The 16,623-nt window shown below is 47.5% G+C and overlaps 1 protein-coding gene across 1 annotated transcript; it reads right to left on the minus strand.

Annotated features, from left to right (window-relative positions):
- Positions 1-11,336: 11,336 nt before the first annotated feature.
- Positions 11,337-11,780, minus strand: LOC120709738. The gene has a single exon (XM_039995398.1). It carries the CDS (start codon positions 11,778-11,780, stop codon positions 11,337-11,339), a length of 444 nt encoding a protein of 147 aa, XP_039851332.1.
- Positions 11,781-16,623: the final 4,843 nt, after the last annotated feature.

Consider the following 16,623-nt stretch of genomic DNA (forward strand, 5'->3'; position numbering starts at 1 on the left):
ACTCACCGGCGGCGAGCTAGAGGTGGCTAGGGAGCATTCGGTGAGGGTTGGGGTGGTTGATTGGGGTATTCCCCACTGCGAGGTGCGGCAGCAGCTCTGGCAGCTCGCCAGCGACCGTGCTGCGGCGGCGGATTGGGGGTGTGGAGGGGCCTGGGAGCTGCGCGGGGCTAGGGCGGAGCTCAAGGCGGGGTCGGAGCGGGCAGAGGAGGTCTGGAGGGGCGGTCTCGCGGCGGTGTCAAGCTTGCCGGAGTTGCGGAGGAGAGGCGGTGGTGCTCTGGTGCTTGGAGCGCGAAACCGGGGAGTGTGAGAGACGGAATAGAATGAGGAGGACGAGGCAGTGCTCGTGCGCGCGCCAGAGAAGGAAACCGAGCTTTCCCCCGAGTTTGCCACGGCGGCGACGAGGTGGCGGCCGCGGAGCTCGACTGGGGCGGCGTGATGAGGGGAGGGGGCTCCAGCATGAGGGGATGTGGGTCCAGGGGTTCGCGGAGGTGCCGCGTGGAGCGGTGGGCGAAGCAGGAGGTGGCATGCGGCCTCCCACGGCGGCGGCGGCCCAGCTCAGCACCAACGGCGGTGAAGCAAAGAGGTAGAAGATGAAGTTTGGACTGATTTGCAAAATCTGAAAAGTTCAAGGGTCCCACTGTAAAACTAAAATAACTTCTAAACTAGGCCTCAAATGAAAAAGTGCCCAACATGAAAGTTGTTCAATTTTTTCAAGATCTACAACTTTGATGTTGTGCAAAAATTGATTTGACCAAAGGTTAAAGAGTTATTTTGAAAACATAAGAAGGATTTTGAATTTAATGGACTTTTGTCTTTTACTAATGCAAATTCACCTCAAATTCAGACTAAAAAGTAAAATTTTCTGTCATGTAATGATTGCACTGAATTTCGCAAATAAACCCTCCACCAAAACAATAATCACACATCCTATTCAAATAAAACTATAAGAATGACCCTACATTAATTCATATTTACACAAATGGGCCTGATATTTTTAAAATAGACCCTTACTCAAGCAATTTCACACATTAAGCACAGAAAATAAATGTTGTTCTATTGTGCAGACACCTAGGGTGTCACACGGGAGACGCATGAGTGGGAAGCATAGGGCGGGTGAGGTGGATCCGGGCAGAGAGCCGCGAGTGGCTCTACTAGCGGAGCCACAGGAGGCAACGTGGACGTTACAAGTTTAGTAGTAGTAGAGATAAAATGAGTACTTTTAGTTGTTCTTCATCCTATATGTCCTTCTTTTCGACCATTCCATCTCCATCCTCTGATCAGTGGGATTCTCATCGATCGCACCACTTGCTTGGGTTAGCCAAGACCATCGCTTGAGGTGCCTCCCACATATCCCACCACTCTAAATATTAAAGCTATCAATAATAATATCTAGAGTGTTACGTCATATTCCATACTATACTAAACAATTATAGTTTGATTTCTCATTATATTTCTTATCAAATTATATTTGTTAGTCCATGCTATTTCATATATTGAATATTATATAAACATAATTAGTGGAATCATGATACAAGTGCTTAATATGTTGTCAAAATCTTAAATCAATAATTTAACCATCTTAGTTACTTCAAATAAAAAAAACTCAAAACTACAAAATTGTAGATCTCGTTGAGAGCTACAATTTTCATATAATAATCATCTCCATCCGAGTTCGTATAAAAAAGTTATGATTTTTCTAAGATCAGACCTTGCCACGCCGGCGGGAGTGGCGTGACAAGCCTGACACGTGAAATATGCGCTAGCAAACCCCTTCTGAGCGCTCCGAAGCGTGCCAACGTGGCACCCATTGTCACGCCAATGCATGTGGCGCGACAGAGTGTTTTTGTCACGCCACGCTGCCCGGCGCGACCAAAAGGGTTAGATCTGCAAAAATTTGCCCTTGTGAATTATTTTTAAAATAAAATAAAAAATAGGTTAAAAATAAAAAAATATTTCCGCTGGGTTCCAGGCTGATCCGCAGGAGCCACATGCATCTTACCGAAATCTGAAGTAAACTGACCGTGCACCGGTCAGGGGGAAGTGGGGAACTGCCACTGGTGTTCTTATGAAGCTGACCCGGGACCGGCCGGCGGTAATAAAATGCTGTTACCATCTAAAGATAGTATTACGCCTTGTTTAGATTTCAAAACTTTTTAACTAAAAACATCACATCGAATGTTGTGACATATGCATGGAGTAATAAAGATGGATAGAAAAATCAATTGCACACTTCTCATGTAAATTGCGAGATGAATCTTTTGAGTCTAATTATGTCATGATTTGACAATATGATGCTACAATAAATATTTACTAATGATGAATTAATTAGACTTAATGAATTTATCTTACAGTTTATAGACAGAATCTCTAATTTGTTTGGTTATTAGTCTATGTTTAATATTTCAAATGTGTGTCCCAATACTTCACAAACTTTACACCAAAAGTGAAATACGCTAGTTCCTTAATTGCAAGTTGCAACGTATATGCCCATGGAATATAGGGGTTGTTTGTTTTCAGGAACTTTTTTTAATCCCTGTCACATCAAAAGAAATCTTACTATTTTGGAGTATCAAATAAAATCTATTTATAATTTTTTTGACAGCTGAGTGGTAATTCGCGAGACGAATCTAATGAGACTAATTAATACATAATTTGCTACAATAACCAATCACTAATTATGGATTAATATACCTCATTAGATTCATCTCGCAGTTTAGCCCCCAGGTTCTGCAGTTAGTTTTATAATTAATCTTTATTTAATACGTCTAAATATTAAGATTTTTTATGTGACACGGACTAAAGTTCCCCTGGAATCGAACAACCCCATAATTATCACCCCGTTCGGTTCGCTGATGAGGCTGGTGTACTGTAGCTACAGCACCTGCACAGTAGGCGTGCCTATGCGTAAATGAGTTTCCACGTGAATTATCTGCTACAGTAATAAATTGCTACACTACATACTCTCTCACAAAAATCAGCCGTGGCTTGTATCCCAGCCGAACAGGGCGATTGTCTTGCCGTTGCTCAGACTGAAATTATTTTCCCCTAATGGAGAGAAAAAAATCCAGCGTCACATGTACTGTCAGTAGGGCCTAACTGCCAGCCATTTGCCAGCACCAAGTGTGCCTCATAAATTCAGTCGCCGGCTGCGCCAACCCAACTTCCCCGGTGCGTCAGGATGAGACAGTGGCCGGCCGGCCTGAACAGAAGAAGACCGTCCTTAAGTGCGTGTTTGATTCGGATATATGGATGCTAATTAGAGGATTAAATATGAGTTGATTATAAAACTAATTGTAAAAGCCAGGGCTAAGCGGCACGGATACGGATACGTGTATCAGTATCGGAAGGATACAGATACGCGGATACGGCAATTTCCCAAACAACCCGATACACGGATACATTTTAACTATTTTTTAATAAATAATAATAGTGTACTATAAATTACAAAATAGATATTCTAGTTCAACATTAAAGGTCTATTACAGTCAATATTCTTTTGTAGCTAGTGCTTTTTGAAAATGAATAATAGTTGCATCTCCATAATATATTTCTTCCACCAAGTTTAGGCTTCTCTAGAATGACGACATGATCCCACAATGGAGCCCTGATATCAGTTATTTGTCTGGCCCCAGATCCAACACTAGAACTAGCAGCAGCACTAGCACTGGCACTAACACTAGTAGCACTCAGATTTGGAGATGCCATACTGCTGAAATTGAAAGCTCTAATCAGGAAGATTGGTAGGGAACAAGAACAGAGGAAGTGAGAGAACAAGAACAGGGGACGAGCTCTTTTGCACCTTGAGTCGGGTGGAGGTCCTTTGCAGCAGCCAGGCGGGCGGAGGTTCTCTGGTCCCTACAACGGTGCAGCCGCAGCTCCGGCTCATCGTCGCCGCACGGGGAGCTCCTGGTCCTGGGTCCCTATGGTCGTGGTTTGTCGTCGCCGACGAGGGCGGAGGCTTCTCCGACGGGCGGCGGCCACGAGTGGTGGTGCGAGTCGCGCGTGGGGGAGCGGGACGAGCGGCTGCGCGTGGAGGAGTTGGGGTAGGGCAACCAGAGGGTCAGGGGCTCGTGGCTGTGCGTGGGGGTATGCTCGTGGGCTGTAAGCTGGGCTGTATCCTACCAAATACGTATCGAATCTGAGGTTTTCCGGCCCAATACGACCCAGCTCGCGGACACGCCCAGGATACGTATCCTTGGCGTATCCGTAGCGTATCCGTGTCGGATACGTATTGGATACGTGATACGGCAGCAGGGTCGCGTATCCGTGTTTCTGAGAACTAGGGCCAATTGAAAATAGATCTATTAAACCTAATTAATCTATAATTAACATAGGTTAACTATAGCACAATATGATCAAATTATGAACTAATTAGACTTAGCGGATTCGTCTCGCGAATCAATCTCAATTGATACAATTAGTTCTGTAATTAGTATATATTTAATATTTCTAATTGGTGTCCAAACATCCAATATGATGAGATGAACTAAACTTTAGTAGAGCATGTTTGGGTAAGCTAAAATTGACTGCTAAATTTTAACACCTATTAGCGCTTATACTTTTGCTTAATTTTTTAAATTTTGACTAAAATTTAGCTCATCCCATAACACTCTCGTTTCAATATAATAATATTAAACTTTAGCACTTTAAAAATTAGAACATGAATCCAAACACCCCTAATTCGGATCCAGCGGCAGCTATGAGCGAGGAGTTATCAGTTCGGGCGTCGCCGTCGGCCCGTCAGGCACCTGCCCTGCTGACGCGCGGGCGGGTGGCCGCGCGCCGTCGGAGGCGACCTGCCCCTCTGTGTTCTTGCCCCCTTTGTCGCTGGGGTTGTTCAGAACGGAGGTCCAGTTCTACTCAAAAAAAAGAGAACGGAGGTACAGTTAGTTAGCGCGGGATTACGTAGGAAAAATTATCGTCCGACGCATGCGCGTGTATATATCCTCCGTACTCCTTTTAGGTTTGCTTAGTTGGAATGCACAACAGCGAATGGGCATTTGCTTCCTTGGGCTGTTGCCTGTTGGGCACCCTGACAAAAGGATCGACTTTGTGATCACGTTTAGTTTAACGTTCCAAGGGTGCAGACAAGTATTATTATATCGAAATTGCATGCCTTTTGGCGTTAATAACGAACTTGGAGATACCAACTCTCTAACTAATTCCGACGGCGCAACATCGAAGAGAAATGTTAACATGCAAATAACCTTTGGCCGTGTTTGATCTGTGTGTGGTTTAACAACTGGTCATACTCTGCGAAACGTCAAGCCAATCAAGCTTCCATGAAAAAGAAAAGCATTAAGACAAGTCTCTGCTTAGATTATTTATGCATTTAGCCACCGTAGAGCTTTGGAGAAATTTCTGGAGTCTTAGTTTTCATCCAGAGTGTATGTACATGGGCTTCTACGCCTCCACTAATAACCTACAGAAACATTTATGTGTAGCTCAACACTTCTCCTTAAGATGGGTGGCAGGAATTAATTAATAATCATTGTCATCTTGTCAGTGATATACACATTTTTTAACTCATAAACCTTTTCTTGAACAAATCTGGGCCGAACAAAAATGGCCTGAGATCGCAAACATGCAATCTTCATAGGGAAAGTCCAGTTTATATTTTAGAACTATATAAAAAATCTGACTTTCAACACTCAACTATAAAATTGGATAAAACGAGGGACACCCAACTGTTGAAATTGGGCAATTTTGGTTCCTTGAGTGGTTCCAAAGGAGATCTCAAAAAAAAAAACAAAGAGTTGTTCCAAAGGTGTTTTTTATTTATAAAAAAATACAAAACTATCTTTGAAACCAGCCAGCTTCAATAATTGGGTCGTCTCGGTTATCCGATTTGGTAGATGTAGATAAAAAATCGGACTATTATGCTAGTTCAAGGATGAAAATTGGAATTTTCCCTCATTATATGAGTGATTTGTTGTGGTACGGACAAGATGATTTTTTTAACCTAGCATGAAATTCACTTCCACGGACAATCAAACCGAATCTAAAAACTGCTACTAAAGCCGTCTTACAATTCAACTAGAGGCCGTTCGCCCCTCATCATATGAATGACACGTATGTCTTTCGTAAACTGAGTTACTACTAGCCTTGTGCGCCTTTTTGCCTTGAGCATGTTTCGCATCTTGGAAACTAACCTACATGCTGATACGCTGCACTACTTGGGCTGGATCTAGGCTGCAACAGTCCTCTGCCTAAACCTGTATTCTAAGGTCGTTTGGATCACCTAGAACTAAACTTTAGATAATTATATTAGATGACTAAATTTTAATCCATACTTATTTAGATTTATGGACTAAATTTTAAGTGGCACACATATATAAACATACTGAAATGTTCACTTTACCTTTAGATTTTGTTATTGTGAGGCCTCCTTCAAAGGCCATCGACATCGCGCCCATGAAAACAGAATCCGCTGATCAGAAATACTTGCTACGCTACGCAATTTTTCGTAAATTGATTTTTTAAGTGATGAACAGTGTAAACTTGCCCCTCTAGCGAGAAACCTGCCGCTAGCGTGTGGCGTCACCTCCCACCCCTGCGGCCGGTGGCTGCACAGCCCGCACCAGCGCGGCAGTGCCCCTCCCCAGCCGACGCCATCCCCCTGCCTTCCCACTCCCGCCGCCTCCTCCCTGGCTCCCCCCCCCCCGCCGCCCCCTCCCTGGCTTCCCACCCCGCCGGCTCGCCGCCCCCTCCCTGGCTCCCCACCCAGCCGGCCCGCCGCCCGGCTGCCCCTCTCCACCTCGTGCGGCGCGCGCCCTCCCCTCAACGCCGGCCAGCTCCTGCCGCCCCCGACCCCCACCGCCGGCCTGCCCGTTCGGTGCGCGCCCCTCCCCTCAACGCCGGCCAGCTCCCGCCGCCCTCGACCCCCACCGTCGGCCTGCCCCCGCTCCCAGCTGCCCCTCTCCACCCTCCGCGTCCGCGGCCACGCCCAGCTCCAAGCATCAGGGGGCGCGCGCTGTGGCGCGGAGGCAGGGCGGCGGCGGTCCTCGGCACTCGGCAGCCAAGCGCGCGCCGCGGCGGTGCGGCGGTCCCCTGCAGGCAAGTCTGCGGCGGCGAGGCTCTCCTCTACAGGCGCGTCAGCGGCGGTCGCCGGCACTTCAAACAAGCCCCAACGAGATCTAGAATTTTTTCCCCTTTCTTCTTCTTCTCAACGTGTGTTCACTATTTTGAGATCCAACCGAAACCAAAATTGCTCGGTTCTTGATCCTAGAAAGAACCGATCGGTTCCTATTTTTGAGAAACCGAATTTTTCTGAAAACCGAAGAACCGAACCGATCAATTAGGTTAGAATCGAATGCCCAGGCCGACCTTCACGGGAGCTGGCGAAGTCGCCAGCACCGTTGGACAAGTCCTTAGAGCATCTCCAGCCGGCCCTCCAAATGAGCCCCCATCTCTTCTTTTAGTCTTCCAGTGGAAAAAACCATCTCCAACCGGGCCCCTAAACAAGGCCCCATTTTGGAGAGGCCACCAAATTTTAATCCAGAGCCCCTACAATTGGAGGCCCTCTATTTCCACCCGACGTGTGAGCCCCACCTCTTTTTTCCCCTTTCTCTGGTCCGCTCGCTCCATCCCGAATCGCCGCCGCAGCACCCGACTCGCCGCCACCGCCATCCCGCTCGCCGTCGCCGGAGATCCTCACCCGCCGCCGGTAGAATCCCCGCCATGGCCGGATCCGCCCCTCTGGGGGACGGACTGCCGGCTTGGGGCGGAGACAGCGACGGGCCGAGCCGGACCAGGCCGCCACCACGCCTGGCCGGCCGCGCCTACCTCGGCATCCAAGAAACGCCGCTTGACATTCGTGGCACCCACACGACCGGCAGGTCCTCCTCCCGGCGGCGTCCTACCTCGCTAGAACCTCGATGCTAGGGTTGATCCCGTCGGCGTCCGGCCACGCCAGGTCCCCGATGCCGCGCTCGCACCCGGCGCCTTCCTGCCTCGCCAGCTCTTCCAATCGCTTTCACCCGCCCCCCTCCTGCCTGCTTCCTTACGCCATGAAGCTCCACATCGCGGCTCTGTCTTCACCGGCGCCGGCAGGAAGGCCCAAACGCCGAGCTTCTCCGAGCCGGCACAACTTCCGTCGCACCAAGTCCAGAAGACATCAATGGTAGCCGCCACCACCGCCTCGGACACCCGAAGAGCCGCCTCAACGACTGACGACGACGACTACTTCAGCTCCTCCTCGATGCCATTGTATGACTGGAGCCCTACCCTAACTGCCGACAACACCATGTAGGTAGGAGCAACTCCACCTGGTTCTCAGTTTAATTTGGCAAGATGCCTTGTATCATATTTCTGTTATCAGGCCACATAATTGAGTCTTTGTATCTTTGATGTTGTTTGCTTTAACCATACAAGCATTGGTTGGTAATATATCAGCAGCATCTTCTGGATCAGCACAGAATTCAGTGCTAGCATTATTTCACTAGTCTCTTGCTGGCATGTTGGATGGATGCTATTTCCAGTTTAATTTGTCCAGTTTACTGAGCAAACCAGTAGTCAAGAATATAATAGGCCATGATCAACCAACACCTGATGTCCATAATCCCTACCATTGTGAGCTGTCCACCCAAATGTGCTCAGCCATTGTCCAGCTATTTATCACAGGTTCCCTGAAACTGGAAGTGCTAGAATCTGACAGCAAGTGACCATATGATAGAAACAGCACATTTCCTTAATATTTTGTCTGACAGCGGGAATTACAGTTTCCTTCAGAATTCTGGTTGTGAATCAGTTGTATTATGTTTACTAGTAAGTAGTAATCTATTCCATGTATTATGTTTCCATTATAGGACCCAATGGATAGTTCTCAGCCATTGGTGGACATGCTGACACAAGACTCTAAAGCTGATCTAGAGGTTCTCACACAAGCACCAATCCTAGATAGTGGCAGTAGCAGAGGGCGGGGAGGAAACTACAATCACAATGAAGACATCCAGTTGTGTTGGTCTTGGATGTCCATAACATTTGACCCAAGAATAGGAAGTGATCAACCAAAAGGCACATATTGGAATCGGATAGCACAACACTATCATGAGAATAAGACTTTTGTCTCTGATAGAAATGCTACCTCCCTTGAAAAAAGGTGGAATGACATCCAAAGGGAATGCGTTCGGTTTCAAGAATGCATCGAGAAGATAGAACGTCTCCGTCCAAGTGGCGTTCCGCATACAGAATATGTAAGTTCGTAAATTCATGACTTCATCAAATGCTTCTCATTATCTAATTGTTGATTTCATCTTTGTTGCAGATCAATTTAGCACAGAAATCCTATGATGCGACCAAAGGTTTTCCTTACATTCACTGCTGGATGGAGGTCTGTCATACCGAGAAGTTTCAAACAATATATGAAGCAATGAAGCAAGCCCAAGGAAAGAGGCAAAGCAAGTCCACAACCCCATCGCAAGAAGCACAAGAAGATGACCGTACACCTTCCAAGCGACCTCCAGGTCGCAAACAATCAAAACAGAAACAAAAGAAGAATGATGGAGATGATGAATATGCCGTCCAGCTTGCAACCTTTATACAAATGAAGACAGAAGAACATCAGAAACGCGAAGAAAGATGGAAAGCTGAGAAGGACCTCGAGGAGCGGAAGTTGCTGTGGGATCAAGAACAAAAGATCATGTTCTGCAACACCTCCAACATGGATGAAAGCCAAATAGCATATGTCAAGGCAATGAGGCAACAAATAGCAACAGCCAAGGAAACATTAGTCAAGGCATCGGGGGGAGGTTCCACAAGTGAACAGGGCAGCGGAGGGGACGCTGAGGAAGCTGAGTCTCTCATGTGAAGACCATTTTTTCAGTTACTGTCAAAAGCTAGAGTAGCTTGACTGCTTATGGGCAAAATTATCTAGTTGTACCTCTGTTCTACAGATCATATATTTGTGTTTGACAGTAGTATCTATGCTGGATAATGCATGATCAGATGCTGCCCAAGTGACAGAACAAGTAATAGCACTAAATAGTATTCTAAATATTATTTTGGTCTGTTGCATCATTTGAGTATTCTGTAGCTAAAAAGAACAGAATAATTTGTGATCAGATGCTAAATAGTATTCTGAACAGAATATTATTCTAAATAGTATTCTGCCCTTTATTCTGTTCTCAGACATTATATCTCCCTTTTTCTGTTGTGCTTCCAGATTCATTACTGATCCACTGACGAGGCTACAAGATGAGGCAAAAACTGGATGCTGCCAGCATCAGTACATGTCTAGCTGATGCAGACAATAGTGGGTGTCACCTAATTTGGGACATGCCATCCTTTTTTTTCCCCTGATGCTGGTGATAGTTTGCAATATCCTGAATTTTGGGTTGTTACTGAATGATGAGTACAGGCGCATCCTATTCTTTTTGGCACCATCTTGCCCTCTGAATAAGAATGACAGAATTACCAATATCTCTTATGCACCTGCTGTGTAATCTTCAGTGTTGATTGATGGCAAAATTTGAGTATCTCCCATTTCAGAGGATAACATCTGAACTGACAATCAAATATTATTACAGGTTTGATTAATTATGTTCCAAAATGCAGTGCTATACATTCAGATTCCAGCCACCAGAAAATTGTGTTCCAAAATGCAGTGCTATACATTCAGATTACAGCCACCAATAAAAGCATAGTAAAAGCATCTTAGAACAAGTATTCACTTCCAACAGCAAGATTTGCTCATCCTCTATTATCATGTTGTGTAAGATAACACAACACATCATTATGTACCAGAGATCTTCTTTGCTCCACCATCTAGCAGGGCCTCGAATCATGGCGAATCGTGATTGTAGTACCCCGAAGGCTCATTCTACGTCCTTTCTGTAAGATTCTTGCATTGTTGTGAAATGCACCTTCTTGTTACCTTGCGGGTTGCGAAAAGCTTTCACAAGTGGTGCCCATGCGGGGCATATCCCGTCAGCAAGGTAATACCCCATGGTGTACTTGTTTCCGTTTACCATATATTCCACTTGTGGAGCTGTCCCAAAAACCACTCTGTCGAATAGTGGCGACCGACGTAGCACGTTGATGTCATTGAATGAACCAGGAAGTCCAAAGAAGGCGTGCCAAATCCACAGGTCTTGTGATGCAACAGCTTCCAAGATCAAAGTTGGCCCATTCTTATGGCCTGTGTAAACACCTTGCCAAGCAACCGGGCACTTTTCCCACCTCCAATGCATGCAGTCTATGGATCCAAGCATCCCTGGGAATCCTCTCTCCTTGTTAATGGCTAGCAATCTGGCTGTGTCTTGGGCATTGGGGGCCCTCAGGTATTATTCACTGAAGATGTTAACAACAGCTTTCACAAAAATGCTTGAAAGACTCAATTATGGTGCTTTCACCCATTCTGACCGATCATCCAAGAAATCAGCTGACACACCATGTGCAAGCATCAGAAAGGGTGCAACAACCTTCTGAATTGCAGATGCACTCATACGACCCACTGCATCAGCCTTTTGGCGGAAATACTCGTCATGAGCCTCAACTGCAGCTACTATCCTCAAGAAAAGTACCCTTGACATCCGATACCTCCTTCTGAAATGCTTTTCGTTGTAAACAGGCTTGTCAGCGAAGTAATCCCAGTAAATCTTCTTGTGACCGCCTAGGATATCTCGTGGCACGTTGTGGCGGCCCGGCAAAGATCCGCGAAACTTTTTCTTGTTCTTCTTCCTCTTCAATGCCGCAAGCATAGCACCAAGGAAGATGATATCATCTTCATCGGATTCCTCCTCTTCCTCCCGCCACCGCTGAAGCCTCTCGGACCTCGACATCTGCCACACCAACAAAATGCAACACTTTCAGTTAGCATACAAGTAAAACCTTACTCTGGAAAAGAGTGAAACAAACAAAATTCAGACCTTAGTACAATTCTTTATGCAAGACAAAATTCTTTATGCCATAATATTTGTTCCTTCTATCAATCCCAGATAAAATTCTTTATGCCATCTGAACAAGAACATATATAAAACAATTGTTTCTTCTTCTGCAGCAATCAAATTTCAGTGGGACATCTTTCAACCAAGTATCATCTGAAAATAGGACATCCTGACCATTATTTACTACCCGCAGCAATCATCAAACGGCACCCAAACGAGCAATCATCACAGCAGTTCATACTATAATAATAACCTATGCAAACTAAGTAAACATTGAGACAAAAGTTTAAACTTTTTCACCTTCACCTCTTGGCTTGGTGCAGGGGAGAGGCTTGCCGAGGCAGGGAAGGTGAGGAGAACGGAGGCCTGGATCTCGCAGGACGGAACAGTGTGCTTCTAGTTTGGAGGTGGGGAGGCGGGCGTCCACCACCTCCTCCTAGTCCTCAAAGACGTCGCTGATGAAGGAGCCGCTTACCCGCCTTCGTCCGCTCTCCCGGCATCTCCTTCTCCACCGTGTCGGCCTTTTCCGTGGGCTTCTTCAACCCATCGATCCTCCGGAGCGGGGGCGGCGCTGGGAGGCGGCCCTGGCGGCGGCCGGCGGGCGGAGCGGGGACGGTGCCGAGCAGGGTAGGGATGTTCGGGTGGGCCGTCGGTGCCGGGAGGAGGCGGCGCTGGTAGGCGGCCTAGGCGGCGCCGGCAGGCGGAGCGGGGGCGGCGCCGGCGCGAGCAGTCGGGGTCGGGAGCACGATCGCGGAGGGGCGAGAGGGGTTCTTTGATGTTTCTATGACAGGGTGGACCCACATGTCAGGATGAATAATAGGGAGTGAGTTGATCAGTCCTGCTGGAGTTGGGAATAAATATTAGGGTGACTAAATGTTAGGGTGGGTGACTAAAATAAGATTTAGTCACCCAAATTTAGTCTCCGGGTTGGAGATGCTCTTATGCCTGCATGTGTCAGGGCGGCAGCAGCGGCGGACCAATGCTGGGCAACGAAGGGTATCGGCTTTGCCGCGAGAAGGCCTTCTATGCCATATGGGGAACGTTGCCCCTGGAGTATCTTGAATCGCACCATCAGTCGGCGGCGCTGGTTCACCGATAACAAAAACAATGACAACGTAGTTTTCATAATTCCATTCTGTATTGATTATTTCATTTTCTACTAACTTATATAGGTTTCCTTAGTTTACTTTAAGTTAGACAGGATCTGAGGTCACGAACTGCTACCAACTACCGAGTAGCTCATTTCTTCCCGTTCGCGTGTTTAGTACTTCTTTTCTAGAGATTGTTTCAGCTGGTAGCGGCACCACTTAGAAATCAAACTAGTCTGAGTTTAGACATCTGTACGCGCATATATAATGGAATTTGGTAACCTGATAAGTAGATGGAAGAAGGGGGGGGGAAAGTAAAACAGATTCAGCGCATCGTGTACTGGCTGTATGGGTGTGGCTAATAAAATCGATCGCTGGCTTCACCAACCCAGCTTCCCAGCGTCAGCGATGAGTCGGGATGCGGTGGTTGCCGACCTGAACAAGACTACGACATCCTAGTTGGGCTTGGCATGTTGGGCCAGCATCTATTGGGCTGGAGCCTCTGGATTGGGCTGGAGCCTCTGGATTGCCCATCTTTCCCACCCAGCTTTCCTTCCAGCCCAAGTGCAAAACAAATGGTTAGCCCAGGCGGACGTGGCAAGCCCAACCCACCTTTGTTTTCTTCACCCCGCCCGGCCGCCCCCGCCTTCTCCAAATCTCCAATCCGATAGGCCAAGCTATAGTTTTCCATCAGGCCCGAGGCCCGTGGGCCGGCCCAAAGCACGAGAATTGGGCCCGGTACACGGCCCGGCCCGGCACGAAGGTAAACGAGCCTGGGCCGGCCCGGCACGGGCGTCGTGCCGTGCCTGGGCCGCGCCTCAGGCACGTGGGCCGGCCCGACTCGGCACGTGGGCCGGCCTGTGAGCAAGAAGCCCACGTAGCCCGCTAGCCCGAGTCGGCCGGCCACATATAAAGGGGAGGGGACGGGCGCCGGTAACCCTAGCCCCCCTCCATTCCCCGCCCACCTGGCTCCTCCGCCTCGTCTCCTCTGCGGCTCCGCGCTCCGCCTCTCCGCCTCCCCCGCTCCTCGCCAGATCCGCTCCACCCCGAGTCCCCGACCTCCACCACACCTCTCCGGCGTAGATCCGCCGCTCTCCGACCTCCTCTTGTCGCGCGGATCGTTGGTAACCCTAGCCCCCCCATTCCCGCCCGCCTGGCCGCCGCCTCGTCTCCTCCGCCTCTGCGTCTCCCCCGCTCCTCGCCAGATCCGCTCCACCCCGACCTGCACCCCACCTCTCCGGCGTAGATCCGCCGCTCTCCGTCCTCCTCCGCCTATCCTCAGCCAGACCCGCCGCTCCAGTGGACCTCCTCCGACTCTGCTCGGCCAGATCCGCCGCTCCCCTCAGGCCCTCACCTTATCCCCTCTCCTTTCTTCTACTTCTTCCTCACGAATCCTCCTCTCCCCTCTTTGCGAGTTTGTGTGGCCTGCAACTCCGGTGAGGGCGTCGACGGCAACTTCGGTCTTCGGTGCTCCGGCCAAAGGTAAGTCAGAACTCGCCTTTCTTCTCCTTCTTCCTCATGAATCCCCCTCACAGATGTTCCTCCTTGTGCAGACCGTGAGGGACCGAAGACCGGCGATGGCCGCCGACGACTCCTACAACAATGAGTTGCGGTCGATGGGCTTTTCGCGGAGATGATGAGGATGACCTGTCTGCGGATGGCGCTGAGTTGTTTGGCAGCAATGCTGCCATCGACCTGGATCCAGAAGGCCTTCCTCAGGGGACCGCCGCTGGATCTGGCACTGGCAGCGCGAGCACCGCCACTGCCACTGATTCTAGCGCGACCAGGAAGAGGAGGGCGTCCACCTCCAAGGTCTGGAAAGACTTTGATGAGATCTATGAGGTAATTGATGGTAAGGAACGTCGAACTGGTGCTAGATGCAAGCATTGCAAGAAAAACCTCACTGGTAAATCAACCCATGGTACTGGTCACTTGAAGCGGCACATTCCTATATGCCCTGTTTTGAAATCTCGTAATGCCATGACTCAATCTCAACTTAAGTTTAATCTTGATGGCTCTGTGCACCTTTGGGAGTACAAACCAGAAGTAGCTCGTACTGAGTTGTGTAGGTTAATTGCTCGTCTTGACCTGTCTACTTGCATTTGGTGAGTCTGATGCTTTTGAAGAGTACATTACTACTGCTCATAATCCTAAATTTGCTAAGGTGTCTAGGCAAACAACCACTAGAGATTTTGCCAAGTACTTCACTGAACGTCGTGCTCAACTTGTTGAGTGCTTGAAGTCTGTATCCTCTGTTGCTCTTACTTCTGATATCTGGTTTGGCAATGCTAAGGAGGATTACCTTAGTGTGGTTGCTCATTTTGTGAATGCTGATTGGCAACTAGAGAAAAGGATCTTAGGTCTCAGGTTGATTGATGTGTCTCACAATGCTGAGAATATTGCTGAGCGTATTACTTCTGTTATTGTTGATTATGGGTTAACTGATAAAATCTTTGCTGTTACACTGGACAATGCTGCTGCTAACACTAGGGCTATTAATCAACTTAATCCTGTTTTGTCTGGTTATGTTGGTAGCTTGTTCCTGCATCAAAGATGTGCTTGTCATATCATAAATCTTATTGTTAAGGCTGGTCTTGAAGTGTTTAAGCCAATGCTTGGTGCATTTAGATCTGCTATATTATTTCTAAACTCATCTAACCAGCACATTGCTGCATACAAGTCATATTGCATTGCTGTTGGTGAAAGACCTCGCAAGTTTGGCTTGGATATGGATGTAAGATGGAATTCTACTTATCTTATGTTAAAACATCTCCTGCCCTATAAGGCCACATTCTCTGTTTTCATCACTACTCAGCATCTTTTAGTTGATGGTCGGCCACTCTTGACAGACCAGCACTGGTATGTTGCTGAATTTTTTTTGAATTCCTTGAACAGTTCTATGATTCCACTGTTGTTATGTCTGGTGTTTATTACCCCACATCTCCATTAATATTGCATCATGTTCTTGAGATAGCTAGCCATCTAAATAATTATGAAAATGATAGAGACTTAAGATCAGTTGTAGTTTCTATGAAAGATAAGTTCTTGCAATACTGGTGTGACATACACATGCTCTACTCCTTTGCATTTATACTAGACCTAAGCTGAAAGGTTTTACCAATGTTCTTAGACTTCTATCCCAGCTTAATGGTAATGATTACTCATGCTACTTGACTGAGGTAAGGGCTGAGTTGTCTATTATTTTTGCTAAGTATGATGAGAAGTTTGGTGGTGTAAGGTTGCAAAGAGCTGCCTAACCAAGCCCTACAGGTAAGAGAAAAACTGCTTGGGGAAGAATCTTTGATGGTGAGTCTTCTTCTTCTGGTTCTAGTTTGTCTGGTACTACTCTTGGTTCTATTACTAGTCTTGGTTCTGGTTCTACTTCCTCCTTGCATAGAAGAACATTTGCTAGTGCTCTGTTGCAAGCTGCAACTTCTGGTGCTTCTCTATCATCTGGTTCTGAATTGTCTGCCTACCTGGACAGTGATACTGTTAACCAGTATGATGATGATTTCAATATCTTGAACTGGTGGCATGAGCATAAGCTATCATATCCTGTTCTTTCAATTCTAGCTAGAGATGTAGTGACTGTTCCTGTTTCAACAATATCATCAGAATCTGCATTTAGTATGACTGGCAGGATTATCGAG

This window comes from Panicum virgatum, chromosome 5K (genome assembly GCF_016808335.1).
Source record: "Panicum virgatum strain AP13 chromosome 5K, P.virgatum_v5, whole genome shotgun sequence".
Lineage (NCBI taxonomy): Eukaryota > Viridiplantae > Streptophyta > Magnoliopsida > Poales > Poaceae > Panicum > Panicum virgatum.

Coding starts and splice junctions, on each gene's coding strand:
- LOC120709738 (XM_039995398.1), bottom strand. CDS start 11,780: ATGTCGAGGTCCGAGAGGCTTCAGCGGTGGCGGGAGGAAGAGGAGGAA.